Source organism: Phodopus roborovskii, unplaced genomic scaffold, assembly GCF_943737965.1.
Source record: "Phodopus roborovskii unplaced genomic scaffold, PHOROB, whole genome shotgun sequence".
Taxonomy (NCBI): Eukaryota; Metazoa; Chordata; class Mammalia; order Rodentia; family Cricetidae; genus Phodopus; species Phodopus roborovskii.
The window spans coordinates 1,018,958-1,040,644 of NW_026126442.1; the positions used below are offsets into that span (position 1 = coordinate 1,018,958).

Here is a 21,687-nt window from a genome sequence, read left to right on the forward strand (position 1 = left end):
CTTTTCTGGCCACACCAAGCAAACAGCCATTGAATTCCTGGTGACTCCTAAGAACACCAACATACATATACACAGACCAGGTGGAGGAAGCTGGCATGAAGCCAGTGTCTGTGCTGGAGTCTTTCCACAGTTGCTTGGGGCTAAGGAAAAAGCTGCTTTCCAGGACTGGAGAAGGGCCAGGCGGTGATGCTGGCAGAACAGATGGACACGGGCACACCCATTTTCCTCTTTCTCTTTCTGACAGTCTCACTGAGTATCCTGGCTGGCCTAGCCTTTGCTATGTAGACTAGGCTGGCCTCAAACTGGCAGTTCTGCCCCAGCGTGTTCCTGGAAAGGAACACTTTTATTAACCAGGCGTGCGGGTGGACACTTTTAGTCCCAGCAAAGGCAGAGACAAACAGGCAGTTCTTGGTGAGTTCCAAGCCAGCCTGGTCTACCTATGGAGTTGCAGGACAGCCAGGGCTTCATAAAGAGACCTTGTGTCTTAAGGTTTTTATTACTGTGATAAAACACCATGACTGAGCGCTGCTTGGGGAGGAAAGGGTTCATTGCATCTTACACTTTCAGGTAACTGTGCATCACTGAGGAAAGTCAGGAAGGAACCTGGGGTCCATGGCTTGCTCAGCCTCTTCTCTTATACACACAGGACCTCCTGCCCAAGGATGGTACCAACCCACAGTGAGCTGGCCCTCCCACATCAATCACTAATCAAGGCAATACCTTCCTGACTTGCATACAGGCCAACCTAATTGAGGTGTTTTCTCAATTCCAGGTCAGCCAAAACACTGTCTCAGAGCAAAACTCTGTGCGGGCATGTGTGCGTGCGTGCGTGTGTGCGTGCGTGCGTGTGTGCGTGCGTGCGTGTGGTGGTGGTGGGGACTAAGAACAACTCTGTGGAGTTACTTGTGTGCTTTCACCTTTATGTGGGTCCCCAGGAATTGAATTTGGGTGGTCAGGCTTGCTGAGCAAGCATTTTACCTGCAGAGCCACCTCATATACTTCTTTCTTTTCTTTTTTAAAGTCTCAAGTAGTCCAGGCTGGCCCAGAACTCAAGACAATATAGCTGAGGGTGGCCTTGAACTCAAAATCTTCTGTTTCTGTCATTCGAGGGCTTGGATTCCAGGCATGGGCCACCATACCTAGTTTATGTGGGGATCAACCCAGGGCTTTGTGCATGGTAGACAAGCATTCTACCCACTGAGCTATGTTCCCCATCCATCTTTTCCTTTTTACATTTTTAACTTTGAGACGGTCTATTATGTTGCCCAGACTGGCCTGAACTTACGATCCTCTTTCCTCAGCCTCCTGAGGGCTGAGACATCTGTGGGCCACCATACCCTGCTTTGTTTTGTTTTAAGGTCTCTGCATGTTGCCCAGGCTGACCCTTAAATTCAAAGGTCCTCCTGCCTCTCCCTGCCAAGGAACAGGGATTCTGAGCTTTCCGTGCTTTCTACATCAGAGCACCACGACCACTGAACTTGAGTTGAGCAAGCCTGTTCTGTCAAGTCTGTCAGGTCCTCCCAGACTGCCATGCACACAGTGAGTGCACTCCTTCCTGTCCTGGAGCTCAGGGGTCTGATGACCTCCTGCTTCTGGAAAATGTCCCAGCAAGTGAGGTCTGGCAGCCAGAAGGCTGCTGGGAGTCAAGTGTCCTTATCTGCATCAGATCAGCATCAGGATGATGCTTCCTCCAGCCAGTGGCCACTGCTTCTCAGGTGACTAGAGGTGGAGAAGCCTGCAGTTGGGAAAAAAAAAAAAAAAAAAAAAAAAAAACCTGCTCCCAGAGGGAGAGACGCTCCGCTCCCGAGCCACACAGGGGTGGGGCTGGAACCTAAGTATTCCTCCAAATGGGGAGACAAGTTCTGAGCCTTTCTCTGTCCTGAAAAGCAAACATCAAGATGAGTAACTTCAGTAATGAAAAGTAATTGTTTAGAAAATAATAATAAAAGTTTCAAATTACCAAGTCCCACAAATAGAAAAGGCTCGGTTTTGAATGAAAAGGTGAATGACAAAGCCAGAGAGAGATGGTCTGGGGAGTGGTCAGGATGAGGCCAGAGAGCAGATCAGGATCTGAGCCAGGTCCTCCTGACCAGCTTTATTACAAGGACCCAAATGGCAAGGCTCTTCTTGAGCGGTCATGCACCCGCTCTGGCTTTGGTTCCACATCTGAAACATGAGAACAGATGTGGGTCTGTCTGACTTTGACCCCTGTGTTCAGATGGGTGCGTTTCCGAGCCCCTCCCACACCACGGAACCCCAGGTGCGACAAAGCAGGTGGAAAGGGCTTCCAGCGGCCGGTTTCCTCTTGCTACGCAGTTGGGGCCGCGGAGCGCGCAGGCGGCCTGCTCCCAACCAGGAGGTGACTCTGTAGCCCCACCGTGCGGCCGCAGCAGGCTCCTGCAACCCGCCGAGAGCTTGGGGGATGCCCACAACCTCCCACCAGCGCCCATTAGCGGCGGTAATAGTGACTAAAACAGCAGCTGGCATTTTATTTGAACGTTTGCTACAAGCTAAGCACTGTACCTACTGCTGTCCAGTTTTTTGTTCCCATATCACAGAAAATGATTCTGAGGCCCGAGAGAACTTGTCTAAGTAACTCTGGATGGAGAGAACCGGCAAGGCACTATCCAGCATTTTACTAGATACTTGGAAATCTGGAGCAGGACATTTCCAAACTCTTCCATTTTCCTGGTGCTGGCCGTCCTCTTCGTTTCTGCTCCAGCGAGTGTTGCCAACCTCTCCATTATGAATAAAAATGGTGTCCTGGCTACGTATGCCCACCTTGGCAGAGAAAGGGCCGTTGGACCTAAGAATCAGAACGTGGAAACTGGCTGGCCCTGGCTTCCTGGAAGGGTGGGGTAATGCCTTACACCCAGCCTGCTCTGCCTCCAACTGCATCTATGACACCCAGAGATCCTTTCTTATCAGGACTTTAACTTCGCTGGTGACACGGGAGGCTTCCAGATGGTGCTAACCCCATCTCCTCCCCTCCCATTATCTCCACTATACAAAGCTGCCTTCTGCCCCTCCCAAACTAGTATTGACATTCCTGGTGAAACCTTGAATCCATCTTGAAAGCCCCAGGTGGGGTCCATTCCCTGACCTTCCTCTGGAGTCTGGTTTGAACCAGGTCCTTACGGCCTCTGCAGGTTGGAGCCATCTGAGGAGAGAAAGGCCCCATGGCTCTGACAAAGGCCTGGGGGTGGGAAGGGGGCTGCATTATGATGACCTCACCCATTCTATGACATCACCCTCTCTCCCACCCCCCACTCCTCTCTGATCAGCTGCTCTGCCAACAACCATCCGTCCAAATCCCAAAGGCCTGAAAAAGTCTGTCCTCCAGCACCTGCTACTGATCTCTATCTCAGCCAACGAGAAGCACCATGAAACTGGAATTCACAGAGAAAAACTACAACAGCTTCGTACTGCAAAACTTGAACAAACAGAGGAAGCGCAAAGAGTACTGGGACATGGCCCTGACTGTGGACCACCATGTCTTCTTCGCACATCGCAATGTGCTGGCTGCTGTCTCGCCACTGGTGAAAAGTCTCATCTCCAGCAATGACACGAAGACCACCGACGAGCTCTTCATCACCATTGACCCCAACTACCTGAGTCCAGGCACGGTGGACCAGCTCCTGGACTACTTCTACAGCGGCAAAGTGGTGATCTCAGAGCAGAATGTAGAGGAATTGCTTCGGGGCGCTCAGTATTTCAACACCCCACGCCTCCGGATTCACTGCAATGACTTCCTTATTAAGTCCATTCGCCGTGCCAACTGCTTGCGTTACCTCTTCCTGGCTGAGCTGTTTGAGCTCAAAGAAGTATCAGACTTGGCCTACTCTGGCATTCGTGACAACTTCCACTTCTGGGCCAGTCCCGAAGGCTCCATGCACTTCATGCGCTGCCCGCCTGTCATCTTCGGCCGCCTGCTTCGCGATGAAAACCTTCATGTGCTCAACGAGGACCAGGCTCTCAGTGCACTCATCAATTGGGTGTACTTCCGGAAGGAGGAACGGGAAAAATACTTCAAGAAGTTCTTCAACTACATCAATCTCAATGCTGTCTCCAACAAGACGCTCATGTTTGCCAGCAATAAGCTGACAGGTTTGGAGAACAACTCGGCCCATGCAACCTTGATCGAGAGTGTCCTAATGGACCGCAAGCAGGAGCGGCCGTGCAGCCTGCTGAGCTACCAGCGGAAAGGGGCCCTGCTCGACTCAGTGGTCATCCTTGGTGGCCAGAAGGCCCACGGCAAGTTCAACGATGGAGTGTTTGCTTATATCATCCAGGAGAACCTGTGGCTGAAGCTCTCAGAGATGCCCTACCGAGCAGCAGCACTGAGCGCAACTGCTGCAGGCCGTTACATCTACATCTCCGGTGGCACCACTGAGCAGATTTCAGGACTGAAGACGGCATGGCGGTATGACATGGATGACAACTCCTGGACCAAGCTACCTGATCTACCCATCGGGCTTGTCTTCCACACCATGGTGACCTGTGGGGGAACAGTGTACTCGGTGGGTGGGAGCATTGCCCCACGCCGGTATGTCTCCAACATCTATCGCTACGACGAACGGAAGGAAGCCTGGTGCCTGGCGGGGAAGATGAGCATCCCTATGGACGGCACAGCAGTAATCACCAAGGGTGACCGGAACCTGTACATTGTCACTGGGCGATGCCTGGTGAAGGGCTACATCTCCAGGGTCGGTGTAGTGGACTGCTTTGACACCAGTACAGGGGAAGTGGTCCAGTGTATCACTTTCCCCATTGAATTCAACCACCGGCCACTGCTCTCTTTCCATCAAGACAACATCCTCCGTGTGCACAGCCACCGGCAGAGTGTGGAAATCAACTTACAGAAGATAAAGGCCAACAAGTCAACCACCTCAGTGCCTCTGCTGCCCAACAGTTGTCCCTTGGATGTGTCCCATGCTATCTGCTCCATTGGAGACAACAAGGTATTTGTATGTGGGGGTGTCACCACAGCCAGCGATGTCCAGACAAAGGACTACACCATCAATCCTAATGCTTACTTGCTGGACCAAAAGATAGGTGAATGGAAGACCCTCGCCTCCCCACCCGAGGCACTGGACTGTCCTGCCTGTTGTCTAGCCAAGTTACCTTGCAAGATTCTTCAAAGAATTTAAACAACTTTTTAAGTGGGAGAATAAGTAAATGCATTATTATTCACAATTTAATGACAGAGCAAGAGAGGAAATGTGGCCTTTGGGTTTCTTTCTGTGTTAGTCAATGCTTGCTATGAAAATGGAGATTCTGGGCTAGGCACAAGTTCAGGGTTAATGTGTCTCACTAGCAGAAACTGGCTGGCATCTCTGTGTGGGATGGCAGCATCTCAGATACTGGTCCACAGGGGGCAGGGCAGATATTTATTTATTTATTTATTTATTTATTTATTTATTTATTTTTAAAGAGTTACTCCAGCACTAGGAGTCTCTAAACTAAGGCAGGAAAAAGAACCGTCGGCGTGGGTGTGGGTGTGTGGCTGTGGCTGTGGGATTGAAGTTCCTCCCAGACCCTGGGCTAGGGGATTTTCTACTGCTGTAGTCACCTCTCAGCGATCTGCTAGACTGAATTGTGATGCTGTGGTTTCTTCCAGTGTATGTTTGCTTAGGGTCTTCCGGGGAAGTAAGAAAGGGCCCATCCTAGGTCTGGAAGAGCAACCTTGTGGGCTGGGGAAGAAGGTGGTGTGTGGACAAAGCTCGGGGACAAGCAGGGTGGACACTTGGTGGTATTTGTGTACTGAGGCTAGTTTTGTGTCTCACTTATGGGGAAACAGGATTATTTACTACTGCTTCTAGTAGGAAAGTTTTACTGAGAACCCACCCCAGGATTGTGAGGTTTGAATAGGGGCGGGAAGTTGGAAGGGGTTGAAGAACTGTCAGTAAAGGGAGAAGAAAGAAATCCTTATCTATAGGGAACTGAAGCTTGTGGATGCTGTGATGGGCAGTAGGTAGCATGGTTTGAATTCCAGTTCAAGCTCACTAGGTCATTGTAGGTCAGTTAATTTGTGTTTCTGTCTTAATTTCCTTTTCTGTAACAGAGAGATAATGAGACAGCTTACCTAACGGTGTCAATTTGGAGTTTTAATGACTTAGCACATGTGGAATGCTTAGAACGGATAGTTCCCCAGCGTTCACTGATGTGTTGAGGACACCCCCCCACACACACACACACACACTTCTGTCACAGGGTTTCCTTCTGTAGCTCAGGCCTCTCAGGAACTCACTATGTAGCTGCGGCTGCCCTGGAACCATGACCCTCCCGCCTACACCTAGTCTCCTTTGTAACCTCTAGTGCTGGGATGACTTCCACACCTGGCTCACAATTGCCTTGTTAAAGGATGAGTTTTGCTCTGTCCAAATATTTCCAAGATGTTGCCCATGGATGCCACAGAAGGGTGAAAGCTGGTGTCAAGAAGGCCAGAACCTATTACCTAGAGAATCCCCTATCTTCTTCTAAATCACCTTTTTAATCTCTGTTAAGGCATGATCATCTGGCACTCAAATATCAAGTATGTTGGCCCAAATTGTGCTGCTCAGAAATGCAATAGAATGGAATGTTGACATGTTTCTAAAAGCTTTATGAAAAATAATCTACACTACCTATAATCCATTTATTCAAAACATACAGTTTAATAGGACATGGTGGTTCGTGCCTATAATCTCAGCAGTTTAAGATGAGTCTGGGTTACATGAGTCTCAGGTGTGGCTGGGCTACAGGAGGAGATCCTGTCTCAAACAAAACAAAACAAAAAACAAAAACAAACAAAACAAAACAAAAAACAAAACACAAAGGGGCTGGAAAAATAGCTCAGCAATTAAGAGCGTAGTTGCTCTTGCATGGTGGCTCACAACTATCTGTAACTCCAGATCCTAGAATCTGATGCCCACCTTCTGGGCTTGTCAATGAGCACTGCACACAATATACACAGTACACAGACAGACACGCAGACATGCAAGCAAAACACCAACATACACAAAATTCAAAAAAAGCCAACAAGTGAACAAAAGGTATACAGCTTTCAGTATATAATCCCAGTATTTTGTGAAGATGGAAGGATTGGGAGTTCAAGGTCATTCACAACTACTATGTAGCAAGTTTGAGACCAGCCTGGGCTACATTAGAACCCAATCTCAAAGAAAATAAAAAAGGCTGAGCATGGCGGCAAATGCTTTTTAATCCCAGCACTCAGGAGGTAGAGACAAGTGGATTTCTGTGGAGTTGAGGAAAGCCTGAACTACATAGTTAGTTCCAAGACATCTGGTACTACACACTGAGACCCTACCTCAAATATTTTTTTTCTCAAGTATGAAACTATATGGCTCTTAGTCATTCCCAGAGCTCAGAGTCAGCATCACTATCAACTGTAGAATTCTGTCTGTCCCAGAAACAAACCCTGAATACTAGGCATGGTGGCTCATACCTGTGGTTCCACCACCCCCAAGCCTGAAGCAAGCATTTACTAGGAGTTTACCTGACTTACATAGTTCTAGAATTTCATGTAAATGGGATGGTCATATAGCTTGTCTGGTGTCTCTGACTTAGCTTTGTGTTTTGGAGGCTCATATAACACATGCTATAATGGGTCTTTCTTTGGACTGCCAGCTCCCAAATAATGACATGAGACTTTTTTAGTTTAAAAGTTGATTCAATAATCTACTTTTTAAAATCATATCATTCCTATATTCCCCCTTTCTTCTTTTCATTCCTTATCTTCCCTTTCCCTGAAACACTAGATAGGATAATAAGAAGGGAAGAGGAAATAAAAAGAAAGAAGAAAGGAAGTAAGAAAAAGAAAGAGATCCCTTAATCTAACCAACCACCTTTGTTTAGTTTCGTCCCTGATCATGACCACTAACAGCTTGCAACCAGCCCCCCTAAATGACCACAAACATCCATAACTCATTGAAAGACCAAAACCCACCCATCTCCTTCTCAGGCACTTGGACATTGTGTTCTTAAAATTGCTTCCTACTGTGTGGACCATGAGAAAATGATGATAACTGCTAAGTCCTGGAAGAGCTAACTGTATCATTTGCTGTCTCTGTGTGTGATGGGAAAGCCCTGGCTGGAGTAGTCTGTGAGATTGGACCATCTTATCTAGCCACTTTAAAGTTGACCTGGATAGAGAGTTTTGAGGAAATGGCAATGAAGGCATTCTGAGAGGCTGGATCACCTGGGCTACTTGTCTTATTGGTGTCTGGTCCTTTTTTTCTTTCTGAAGACACAGACTTTTTAAAGGTAATATAAATATCTGCATTAACACAAGTTTAGAATTGCAGTGTGCACAAATCAGCTAAAGATGATTTTCTTGTTTTATGTTTGAGCAGGTAAAAGGCATCTGCCAGCTGTATAAGTCCGTTTGGACTGCATAACCAAACTGTAATATAAATCTCCATCCATGCCATATGTAAGGATGGCATGTAATAAGTCATGGGGTGTTAGCCAGTCTCAGAGCTGTTACTATATAGAGAGGGATCAGCATATGTTACACCTCTTGTAGTTTTTCTTGGTTTCTTCCTTAATGTCTGCAGCCAAGATTTTCAGGAGTTCTCCCCAGGTTAAATCTGATCTTCATTACTTTTGAAGGAATCTATAGCTCTTCATTTCCTGTGGAAGCAAAGGCATAACCTCTTTCCCAGTGCAATACATTTTCTGATTTCCAATCTGTGTTTAAGACATCCTTAAAATATATAGGATGGTTTAATTTAATTCAGCAGTATTTTCCACAATCCAATGTCTCTCAAAAGCTGTTGTTTTTTGCTCATTAGCATTTAAAACATTTAAAGTTAATAACGCACTATGTAATCTATCTCTGGGGGAGTCTTTGTTACCCCTTTCATTTATTAAGCATATATTTCAAAGTAGGTTGGATTTTTCTATAACTGCTTGTCTTGTAGGATTATATGGTATGCCATTAATATGCTTTATGTTATGATATGCAAAAAACTGTTTCATTTTACTAGAGACATATGCTAGAGCATTGTCAATCTTAATTTGTACAGGTATCCCCATGATGGCCACAACTTCTAATAAATATATAATTACAGAATCAACCTTCTCAGAACTTAAAGCAGTTGTCCATTGAAATCCTGAATATGTATCTATGGTATGGTACACATACATTACTTTTCCAAACTTTGCAAAATGAAACACATCCATTTGCCAAATTTCATTTCTTTGGGTACATTTTGGGTTACTTCCTGCAGGCAGTGGAGTTTGGTTATATAAAGAACAAGTAGGGCATTTCTTCATATTTTCCTTGGCTTGTTGCTAAGTGATCTTTCTTTAAACTTTTGCATGGTGTTTTTTATGGAATTCTGAGACTTTCAGCACATTTCCTTTTATAGCTGATCAAATTCATCCATATAATGGTAAATTATAGACTGAGGAAACTATGAATTATTTCTAAAGGCTATTGTACAAATTATTAACATAAGTTAGAACTATTGGAAAATCTTTGTGGGAAGGTACCTCCAATGGAACCTTTTAACAGGTTGAGAATTATTTATTACAAATGGGCATTGTAAAAGCAATTTTTTTCTATCTTGCTCATGCAAAGAGATTGTGAAAAAGCAATCTTTTAAATGAATTACTAGAATAGGCCATGTATTAGGTAATAAAGAAGTTAAAGGGATTCCAGGTTATAAGAAACCCATAGGCTAAATGACTTTATTGATTGTTCTCAGATCTGTTAACATCCCCCACTTTTAATGATAAATATAGGAAAATTCGAGGGCTAGCTAGCTGTTCCAGTGCCTGTAACTCTTCTTTTGTCAGAGGCCACTACCCTACCCAAACAGGCTTGTCAGTTAACCATTTTAGTGGCACAGCAGTTGGTGGTCTGCCAGTGGTAAAAGAGCCAACCTCTGCTGTGCCCTGCTTATGGATAACTTGGACAATAACACTTCAAAATTTCTTTATTGAGAACATCTCTTTACAGCCTATCTCTGGAGTTGGAAGAATGTTTATCTGTGCTTCCCTCTGCTGTATGATCTCTCCCCCCAACAGATCTATGGCTATATTAGTCACATATGGCTTTAATTTTCCTATTAAACTTCTGGCTCTATGCATTTAATCCATTTTAGACTTTGTCTTACCTAAGATAGTGTCCCAATTCCTAGCTGCTGAACATTTATCTCCTGAAGAGGCCAATCTGAAGGTCAAGATTTTGGTGAAATTATTGTTACGTCTGCTCCTACGTCTATCCTTCAATTTCGGTATTATTTATTAATACTTTTAGTTTTGGCCTCCTAGCAGCTATAGAAGCTTGCCGAAATGCCTGTTTTCTGTTCACTCCCGTGTTTTCTGTTTTATCTCCTAAAGCGCTGTGACTTTGATATCTGGATTATTAATGGCTACCTTCAGAGCTGAGCTGTTCAATCACTTTGAAGATGAGTTTCTCTGCTGCTGGCCTGAAACGGCCAACTAGGGCCTGTGAGAGGCCCCCAGGGGGTTTCACCTTGTTTGTCCTTGTTGGTCTGCATTCATTAGTCCAGCGCCAGCCTTTGCCACACCTTCTGCATATTCTAGAAGCTTGGGCCTCTTTTTTTGAATTATCTCTAGAAAAAAATATTGGTTCTAGGAATGCGTTGCCCACAGTCCCTTTTGAAATGGCCTTGCTTGTCACAGTCAAGACAGTTTGGCTTTTGTTAAAACTTTAGCGATTATTTCTCCTACTAAAATTGCATAAGTATGAGATCCAATCTGAGCCACATTTCTACTCTATTCATCTATTGGTGCCAATCTTGCCTTCAGAGGCCTAGTCACCTTTTTGCATTCAGGACTAGCATTTTCAAACTTCAAAGCTTTGATTAATACTTGTCTAACTTCTAAATCTGATAGTCTTCATTTTATAGGTGAAGTCAATCTTTGTAAAAAAAAAAAATATCAGTGTGAATGCTTCCTTTGGACTTTGTATAATTTTAGTGAATGGTTCAGATCTTTTTCCTGTTTCTGAAACCTTGTCCCAAACAATTAAAGCTGCTGTATGAATAGTACCTAGGTGCTACTATCATGTTCAGCCTGAATTTGCATCTCAGCATATTGACCTTTACCTACAAACTGAACTTGGGAACTGTTGATACCTCTAGCCCTATTTCTCCGTTCTATCTCCTTATTCCTTCCACCATGATCACCATTGTAATTGAGGACCAGCTTCTAATACTGCTTTTATCATATCTTTCCAGTCTTGGATGATTACTCTATTCTGAATTGCTCAAGAATTTAATATCTGCTTCACGAATGATGAACATATATCATATGAAATATGGCTTTAAATTTTTTTAAATCTAGCAACCCCTCTGTCTCTCAGCACTTTTCTAATTTTTCTGCTAAGGCTTGTCTTTTATCAATCCACCTTTTATATGTTTCTTCTTCCTGTATCTCTAAAGCTTTTTTTCTTTGGAAAGTTATAGCAAATCACTATAGCTACTAAAAATAAAATGTGAAATAATAAAATGGTAGTATGTATAATCAGTATTAAGCCATTCTCAGTTAAGTCATTAACCTTTTATCTTCTGTTTCTACTTTAAAACCATCTAATGAAGGTCCATCTAATACAAGGTCCAAAACCCAGTGTCACCTTATTTCCCTGGCCTACCCGCCTGCCTGACCTCTGGGAAGTTACTAGGCCCCTAGCCTCCTGGTTGCCCACAGGCCCCACAGCAGAGCCTCTTAAAGGAGCCATACCTCTATATGCTTCAAGCACCAGGCTTAGCTTAGAGACTGTAGTTGCTAGGAAGCTGCATCTGGCTCCTTGTCCAGAACTTTCCTCGGCTTTCTCAGGCCCTATGCTTAGATATATGTGATGGGAGATGCCATTATGTACATATGTTTCTCATACTGGTTAATGAATAAAGTACTGTTGGCCAATAGGAAAGGAAGATAGGAGGGACTAGGAGGCAAGGAGGAAAGAGGAAGGAGTAAGGAGGAGTCAAGATGGAGAGTCGGGAGAAAGCAGAATGCCGGCCGGCTCCCTGGTAAGAGAAATACATATATCAGCAGAAATGGGTTAATACTTAAGACAGAGCTAGCAGATAAGAAACTAGTAACTGGCCAACAGCATAATATCAAATACAGAGTCTCTGTGCGTTAATTGGGGCTGGCACGGCGGCGGGACCAGACCAGCGGCAGGAGGAAAAACCCTACTCGGTACAAATGGCGCCCACGTGGCTAATAAGAACTTCCACTTAAAATTTAACAAAAGCTTTAAAAAGGGTTTTAAAAACAAAACAACAGAGACAAGCAAGGTTTCTTGGTAGCAGCATTTTTCTTGGTTGAACTCTGCTTTGCGAGAGACAAGCAGATATTCGCGCGGCTCCTTTAAGGGAAGGTTCCTGACTCAGCATAAGCGGCAAAAAACCGCACAGCTTTTAAAAAGCACTGCTAACAATTTATTGGTGTGTACAAGAGCTTGCAATGGCAGTGACCACATCTCCAAGCCGGCAGCATGCAGACCAAGGCAGTGAGAACAGTTCTCAGTGTTGGCGGTAAAATAGCCACCGCCATCTTTGATAACCACAGCAGAAACAACAAAGACTTTCATTTTAGCAGTGTTGTTGTTTAACAGATAAAGACTCATGACCAGACAAAGATAAAGATTTACAGTAAAGACAGAGTCATATTAAGAAAAACCTCTAAAGGTTTACAGTGTGTTTTAAAAAATACGTAGGCTTGGGGAAAAAAATGGTTTTAAAAAGACAGAGAACAGCTGGGTATGGTGGCACACACCTTTAATCCCAGCACTTGAGAGACAGAGGCAAGCAGATCTTGTGATTTCAAAGTAAACCTGGTTTGCAGAGTAATTCCAGGACAGATAAAAGTTACACAGAGAAACCCTGTCTCAAATAATAAAAAGTAAAAAGTAAAATAAACAGAGTAATAATAAAGCCACGTAAAGATGGAAAACTCAGAGAATCTGGATATTGTATGGTGTTATATTGTCTTTGTATTGTTTAACTGCCAAGGACATAACTGTTAAAACAAATGCTGCTGGATTAATTCAATTTACATATTTTAAAAATGCTTTGACTCAAAAATTTAAGTCTAAGGACAAGTTACTGGGGAAAAGGATTTCTATTTTTGTTTCCACAGAAAATAAAAAGCTGTGGATTCCTTCCAGACTAATGTGGTTTGATCAAGCCAGACCCCTGAAACAGAGGACCAGGTGATCCTACATTCAAAACAGTTGAACAAAGCAGCCTTGCAGACTACAGCCAGGATTTCTGTCTTCTTAGGATCCCCCATAACAGCGCCCCCTACCAGCAGGAAGTAGTTTGGAAAGAACGACGCCCAAATTCCCAAATAGTGTTTATAAATGTTTGTTTTCATTTAACTGGGCTTGGTTATAAATGGTTAATGACCATAACCAATCTCTCTTTAAAGGTAAAAAGGGGATTATGGTATAGAAATGAATACTTTGTTTTGGAATGGATTTTCATTTATTGATACAATTTAAGGTCAATTTTGTGATATGTATATTTCTCCTTTTGTTTAGGTATTGTGTTTATATAACTCATTTAGAGATGTAATGTATAATTCAATACAGATTATAGATAGTACTTATGATAGTCAGATATTATAGTTAAGTTAGTTAAGATTTCTAGATATACAGACATGTATTTGAGATGGATAGGCATTCTTCAAACCTTTCAAAGACCTACAGAACATGGCATTTAAAATGGTTTAGGGTTTTTCTTGACAGTGAGACATAATTGTTCCTGGCAACACCACCTGCGTCAGAAAGGAAGATGGACATTGAAGAAACTCATTATGGAGTTTGCTTCCAATATGGCAAGACTAGCCATTTGGACAAGATACTGCTCTTGTCTGGACTGCTCTTGACGTTATGCTGTATACACCGGACATGCAGGACCCACAGAAAAGTGACTGCTGATTCAAGATGGACATTGCTACAGAGTTCCTGCTTCATGGAAGAGTCTGCCAGACAGTCTGCAGGACACAGAGAAAAGTGACTGACAAACTGCCAATACAAAAAGACAGTTTAAAGTTTCCTACTTTGCTGAAGAGTCTGCCAGACACACTATGGCCTATGGGCTGAAGATGGAAGATTACAGAGGAAAATCAGGTGACTGACAAGGCGAGATATCTCTGTCATTTCTAGAGTTTATATACTATCCTTCTGTGGTCTTTGAAGGAGTTGAAGACAGATAGTTATGGTTATAGTTTTCCTTAGTTAAGCTTAAAGATAAGTTACATATAGGACTTTAGACTCACAAATATAGGATAGATGATAGAATAGTTTCTTTTTAATCTTGATAAATGTTAATGGACTAAATATTATTAATTGTGATTCTTATTTGATAACTGTTGTGTGATATATTTTGCTATGTTAAGGTTAAAACCATTCTTTTTATTTAGACAGAAAAGAGGAGATGATGGGAGATGCCATTATGTATATATGTTTCTCATACTGGTTAATGAATAAAGCACTGTTGGCCAATAGGAAAGGAAGATAGGGACTAGGAGACAAGGAGGAAAGAGGAAGTAGAAAGGAGGAGTCAAGATGGAGAGTCGGGAGAAAGCAGAATGCCGGCCGGCTCCCCGGTAAGAGAAATACATATATCAGCAGAAATGGGTTAATACTTAAGACAGAGCTAGCCAATAAGAAACTAGTACCGGGCCAACAGAATTATATCTAATACAGAGTCTCTGTGTGCTAATTGGGGCTGGTGCTGCGGCGGGACAAGACCAGGTGGCGGGTGGAAAAACCATACTCCCTTACATATATGGGCTCCACATTTGGGCACCAAATATAATGGATCTTATTTTGGCCTGTCAGCTCCTAAATAATGGCCTGCAGACTTTTTATTATTTATGAAAACTTGGCCTTTAGCTCAGGTTTGTTCCCAACTAGCTCTTATAACTTAAATTAACTTGTTTATATTAAGCTTCATTCTGTCATGTGGCCCATTACCGTTCCTCAGTACCCTTCTGCCACTGACTGATACCACCAGTCCTCAACAGCAGAATTGGAGCCGGGTATGGTGGTGCATGCATTTAATCCCAGCACTTGAGAGGCAGAGACAGGCAGATCTCTGGGTTTAAAGCCAGTCTGGTCTATAACATGAGTTTCAGGACAGCCAGGACTACATGGAGAAACCTTGTCTCAAAAAACAGGGGCTAGAGAGATGACTCAGGTTAAGACCACTTGTACAGTCCACAGAGGATCTGGGTTCGATTCCCAGCACCCACATGGTTGCTCAAAACCATCAAAAAACACCTAGGCACACACATGGTACCCAGACATAAATGCATTCAGGTAAAACTCACATAAAATAAAAAATGAATAAATTTAACTTAAAAAAAATAAAAAAGAAGCTGGGCAATGGTGGTGCACACATTTGGTCCCAGCACTCAGGAGGCAGAGGCAGGTGGATCTCTGAATTTGAGTACAGCCTGTTCTGCAAAGAGAGTTCCAGGACAGCTAGTTCTGCAGTTGACTTGCAAAAAAAATTTAAGTGACTATAATACACATGATAACTGTACAGGATAAAAGTTGTTGCAAATATCTATGTAACCCCTATTCAGGAAAGTAGAGCCTCCCACTATCCCTGGAAGCCGCCTTGTGGTCATTGTCCCCAGTACACCTCCTTTCCCATTGAACCTGTGATATTTCCTTTCTACATAATTTTACTATTTAAAGAGACCATTTGGATGTTGAAGGTTGAGCCCAGGGCTTCACACACGCTAGGCAAGTACATTATCATGGAATTATAGCTACTACCCAGCCCTCTTTTAACATTTTGAGAAACAGTCTCTATAAATTGTCCAGACTACCCTTGAACTCTCTCTGTTGCCCAGGCTGGTCTTGAACTTGCAATCATCTTGTTTTAGCCTCAGCCTCCCAAATATGCCTATTATTACAGACCTGTGCTAGCAAGTCTAACTTAAGAATTTGTTTGCTCTGTTCTAAACCATACATGAGAGAATTGTACAGCAGAAATTCTTTTATGCCTAGCTTTGTTTACTCAAAATTACTTTTTAAAAAAATTATTTTCATTTTATATGAGTGTTTGTCTGCATGAAGTTATGTGCACCGAATGCATGCAGAGCCTATGGAGGCCAGAAGAAGGCATCAGACTCCCTGGTACTGGAGTTATCGTTGTGAGATGTCATATATGTGCTAGGAATCTAATCCAGGTTTTCTACAAAAGCAGCAAAAGTACTTAACCACTGAAACACCTTTCCAAACCCATTTTTAATATATTATTGCACATGGATGCCATTCTTCCCATTTCACTTCTGCATTCTGTCACATAAACATGTCATTTGATTTGCCCAGGATACAAAGGAATATTTGAGTTGTTCCCAGTTTGAGAGATTACAAATAGTGCGCATGTGATCGAGTTTATCCAGTCTGTATATCTAGTGGTAGAATTCCTTTGTTGATAATGGTAAAACATTTTGCAAAGTGACTGTGCCAGTTTGTTTTGCCACAAGCAGTATATGAGAAGCTCTGCTACTTTCTTGCTTGTCAATGGTTGGTATTATCCTACTTTTTAATTATATTCAGTCTGGTATAATGTAAAATCAACATGTTTCTTATTTGCATGATCCTGATTGCTAGTCAAATTAAGCTCTTTTGCATGTGTGTGTCTAGGTTTCTTTCACCAAGTCATTATTTCTGCTGGGTTGTCCTTGTTTTACAAGAGTTTCTGATGTAGTGTGACTAGAAGCCACTACCATTTGTACACCATATCTCCCTCTGCAGCCTTTCCTACAAAGTGGAATGGTTTCATTTTAACTTGTCTTTTGTTGTTATTGCTCTTTGTATGTCTTACTTTGTTTTGTTTTTTGTTTGTTTGTTTTGTTTTATTTATTTTTGTTTTGTTTTTCTTTTTGGTTTTTTAGGTTTTTTGTTGTTTTGAGAACACATCTACACATCTTTGTATCCCTGATTAGCCCAAACCTCACTTGAGGTAATTATTCTGCCAATTGGTCCCAAGCGCTGGGAGTACAGATGTCTGCCACCATGCCCGTCTTGTTTGATCTTTGTTGCATCCTATACGTAAGGTCCTGTAGTATTCCTTTCCAATCTCTCTGAAAAACATGGTTGTTAAACCTTCACATTGAGGTCTGTAACATGCAAGAGACTGATTATTTTGTGAGGTTTAAATTGGGATTTCTTTACCCCAAATAGACGCTTGTCCTGGCACTCCACTGTGGTGATCTGTTTATATGTTTACCAGTTCTCTCTTCCCACCTGTTGGCCTTAGGTCATTAGCATAATCCCCCCCAACTATAGATTTGTCAGATTCACTATAGTTTGGAATCAGACCTGTTGAGATTTTGTTATTACTTTGTTGATGTTATAGATCAAGTTAGGAAAAATTGGTATGTTTACAATATCAGGATGGATTCTCTTTTTAAGAGACGGAGGATGTGTGTTACTATTTAGTCTAGACTGGCTTAGAACTCAAGATGCTCCTGCCTCAGACTACTAAGAGTATCAGGTGAATACTGCACATTATCAAATATTTCCTCATTTTCTGAAGCAATTATGTATTTTCTCTCCTAATCTGTTATTAGGACATATTATTACTAATGTGTTGATGTAAAATTATCCTTTCATTCCTTGGATAAATATTGGTCAGGACACATTATATACATTCCAAATTACATGGTTGACTTTACATAATTATTGGGTTTAGTGCTTTTTCCCCCTGATGGTTTATGTATTTACATTTACTTTTTTCAAATATTTATATTTTTAATTGTGTGTATGTGGGTTTGTCTTTGTGTGTAGGTGTATGCCCAGTAGGTGCCAGCTGGGCAGTGCTGGCTAAGCCTTTAATTCCAGCACTTGGGAGGCAGAGGCAGGTGGATCTTTGTGAGTTCAAGGCCAGCCTGGTCTACAGAGTGAGTTCCAGGACAGCCAGGGCTATGCAGAGAAATCCTGTCTCAAAAAACCACACACACACACACACACACACACTCACACACACAAGTGCAGGTGCCTACAGGCCAGAGGCCTCTAGGAACTGGAGTTAGAGGCAGTTATGAGGCACCTGATATGGGTAAAATTAGTTATTTTGCAATCAAATGAAAAGAAACAAGAGTGTATAGGCTCACCTTTTTTTAAGGACGCCCTGTGACTTTTGAGAGCTTTCAGTCAGCACAGTGCTTTGAGACTATCCAGGTAGTTCTCTGTACCAATCATTGTGCCCATTTACTCACTGCACTAGCAGCTTAGCTAGTATCTGCGAAGAGAAACGATACAAGCACTCACGCACAGGGCTCCCTCCCTCCCTTCCTTTTATTTTGGTTTAGAAGCATTTCTCCCACCATATTCTTGGAGCTCCCCTCTTCATCTTCCGTCTCCTTCTCCCACCTCTTCCCTTGGAGACAATTTCCTTAGGCAGCACAGACTGGTCTTGAACTGCTGATCCTCAGACTCCAACGTTACTTACGCGTTCAGGTGGTGCTACTACAATCAGTTTTCCTTTCCTTGAAAAAGACTTTTAAAAATATTTATATTTATATGTATGTGAGTGTGTCTGTGTTTGCCACATGTATAGTGCATTTAGAGCCAAAAGAGAGTGAGGGATGCCCGGAGCTGAGGCAACAGGGGTTGTGAGCTGCCCGACACGGGTTCTGAGGTACAGCAAGTGCTCTTAACTGCTGAGCCATCTCTCCAGTCCCTGGGAAGCCTTCCTTCCTTCCTTCCTTCCTCCCTTCCTTCCTTCCTTCCATTTTTATTTTGTTGAGACAGGTTCTTAAGACGTGGTGTGTCTGGTCTGGAAGTCCCTATGTAGACCAGGCTAGCCTGGAACTCAAAAACATCAGATTGCCTTTGCCTCACAAGTGTTGGAATTAAAGATGTGTGCCACCACACCTGGAAACTGGATAGTCTAGTCTTTCTTTCTTGAGCTGTATTCATTTTTATTATTTATGTTATTTTATGCGTATGGATGTTTTTGAAGAAAACTGACTCTCTCCCCAGCAGCCATCAATTGCTAACAGCTCCTGGGCTAGAGGTGGTGTCTTAGTTAGGGTTTCTATTGCTGTGAAGAAACGCCATGACCAAGGCAACCCTTATAAAGGAAACATTTCATTGGGATGACTTACATTTCAGAGGTTTAGTCCGTTATCGTCATGGTGGGACATGGCAGTGCAGGCAGTCACCGTGCTGGAGAAGGAGCTGAACGTTCTACATCCGGATCAGCAGGCAGCAGAAGGAGGCTGTGTCCACACTGGGTGTGGCTTGAGCATAGGAGACCTCAAAGCCCATCCCCACAGTAACACACTTCCTCCAACAAGACCACACCTCCTAGTAGTGCCACGCCCTATTGGGGCCAATCACAGGCGGGCTTCCCAAGGCCCTTGCAAGCTGAGCTTCTTAAATATATAAACCTACTAGGTAGCCTATCTTATCTCTACTGAGTCTGGGTAGTTTGTGGTAATCAAAGAATTCTTCTACTTTACTCAGTTTGTCATTTCCACCCATGTGGAATTGTTCATGTATTAATAACCCTTAGTTTGCAGGGGCTTCATCCTTCTACTGGCTATTTATGCTGTATCTTTTTTGTTTCTTCCCTTCTTTCAGAGTTAGTCTGGCTAGAGATGTTTTTCAAGGAGCCAGCTTTTGATTTCATTGCCGTGACTGGGTTTTTTGGAGACAGGACCTTCTGTGGATGACCTTGAACTCCCTACCTTTCTGTTCCCACAGGTCAAGTGCTGACATCACAGGCACATGCCTCCATGCCTCGCTTCTCTATTTTTATTTTATTTTTATTGTTTTTTGCTCCTCTTCATTTTCCTTCTGCTTTGTGCTTACATTGTTCTTTTTTTTTCCCCCAGTTTAAACTGGAGCCTTATTCAAGATATTTTCCCCTTAATATTACCATTTAAATACTATAAGTTCCACTGTAAGAAGTCCTTTAATTTCATTGCATACATGTTTTATGCTGTGTTTTCATTCATTCAGCTCAAAATGTGTTGCTTTTTTTAGGTGTTTTGAATTGTCCAAATATCTTTGTTCACCTGGCGGCTGTACAGAACTTATTGATAAACCATTTTGGTCTTTAATTCACAGAGATCTACCTACCTCTGCCTCCTGGGTGCTGAGACAAGGTGTGCACCACCACACTTGGCCCTGTGTGTGTGTGTATGTGTATGAGTGTGTGTGCATGAGTGTGTGTGTGTATGGGTGTGTGTGTATGAGTGTGTGTGTATGGGTGTATGTGTATGAGTGTGTGTATGAGTGTGTATGTATGTGTGTGCATGAGTGTATGTGTATGAGTGTGTGTGTATGGGTGTGTGTGTATGAGTGTGTGTGTATGAGTGTGAGTGTATGAGTGTGTGTGTATGAGTGTGTGTATGGGTGTGTGTGTATGAGTGTGTGTGTATGAGTGTGTGTGCATGAGTGTGTATGTATGAGTGTGTGTGTATGAGTGTGTGTGTATGAGTGTGTGTGTATGAGTGTGAGTGTATGAGTGTGTGTGTATGAGTGTGTGTATGGGTGTGTGTATATGAGTGTGTGTGTATGGGTGTATGTGTATGAGTGTGTGTATGAGTGTGTATGTATGAGTGTGTGTATGGGTGTGTGTGTATGAGTGTGTGTGTATGAGTGTGTGTATGGGTGTGTGTGTATGAGTGTGTGTGTATGAGTGTGTGTATGGGTGTGTGTGTATGAGTGTGTGTATGAGTGTGTGTATGGGTGTGTGTGTATGAGTGTGTGTGTATGAGTGTGTGTGTATGAGTGTGTGTGTGTGTTTTGTCAATTTTTTAGATAAAATGGTTTTTATTTATGTGTATATGTGAATGTATGAAGGTGCCCCCTGAGGCCATGGATTCCCCTGGAACTGGAGTTACAAGTAGTTAGGAGTCAGACAATGTGGGTGCTGAGAATGGATAGAACGACGGTCCTCTGAAAGAGCAGCCAGTCCTCCTAAGGGCTGAACCCTCTCTCAGCCCCCAAAGTGATCTTTCATAGTTTGATCGTCCCTCTTCTCAGTCTCCAAGTTTATCTGCTCCACAAACTGTGTGTTGGTTTTGTAGCTTCATTAAACAGAAGAGGCCAGGAAGGTGCTATGTCATCTAGCCCTGCCCAGGCCCTTTCCAGTAATACACATCTGTAGTTTCATTCTTATCAAGATCATGCTAATCCCATAGAATTAGGTGAGGAATATATGGCCTTTGAAAGTCAAAGTATCTGTGGAGACTCAAGTTTTCACTAATGAAGACAATGGTTTTGCACATGTGAGGTTTTAAAGTCATTACATTGCATTTCCTGGTTAGAAAAACGGTCAATTATATTACTCCTTACTATTTGCTTTCTTTTTGAGTCTCACAGTGTACTCCTGATTGTCACTGAATGAGCAGAAATCTTCCTGCCTCAGCCTTCCAATGTTGGGTTTATGGGTGTGAGTCATTAAATTTAGCCTAAATTGTAAATGTTATTAACATAAAAGTTTCTATGCCTTATTATCATTACAGTGGCTTTAATTTTTCATTATTTTTTAATTCTGTGGTGTGTACATGTGCGTGCGCATGTGCGCGCGCACACACACACACACACAACACGCTTGTGGGGATCATAGAAGTCCACTTCAGGAGTCAGTTTCAGTTTACTCCTTCCACCATATGGTACCCAGGAATCAAGCTAAGTTCTAAGGATTAGCAAGCACCTTAACCTGC

The 21,687-nt window shown here is 42.9% G+C and overlaps 1 protein-coding gene across 1 annotated transcript; it reads left to right on the plus strand.

Annotated features, from left to right (window-relative positions):
* Window positions 1-3,152: 3,152 nt before the first annotated feature.
* On the plus strand, window positions 3,153-5,201 carry Ccin (calicin). Its single transcript, XM_051187685.1, has one exon. It carries the CDS (start codon window positions 3,384-3,386, stop codon window positions 5,148-5,150), a length of 1,767 nt encoding a protein of 588 aa, XP_051043642.1. The 5' UTR covers window positions 3,153-3,383; the 3' UTR covers window positions 5,151-5,201.
* Window positions 5,202-21,687: the final 16,486 nt, after the last annotated feature.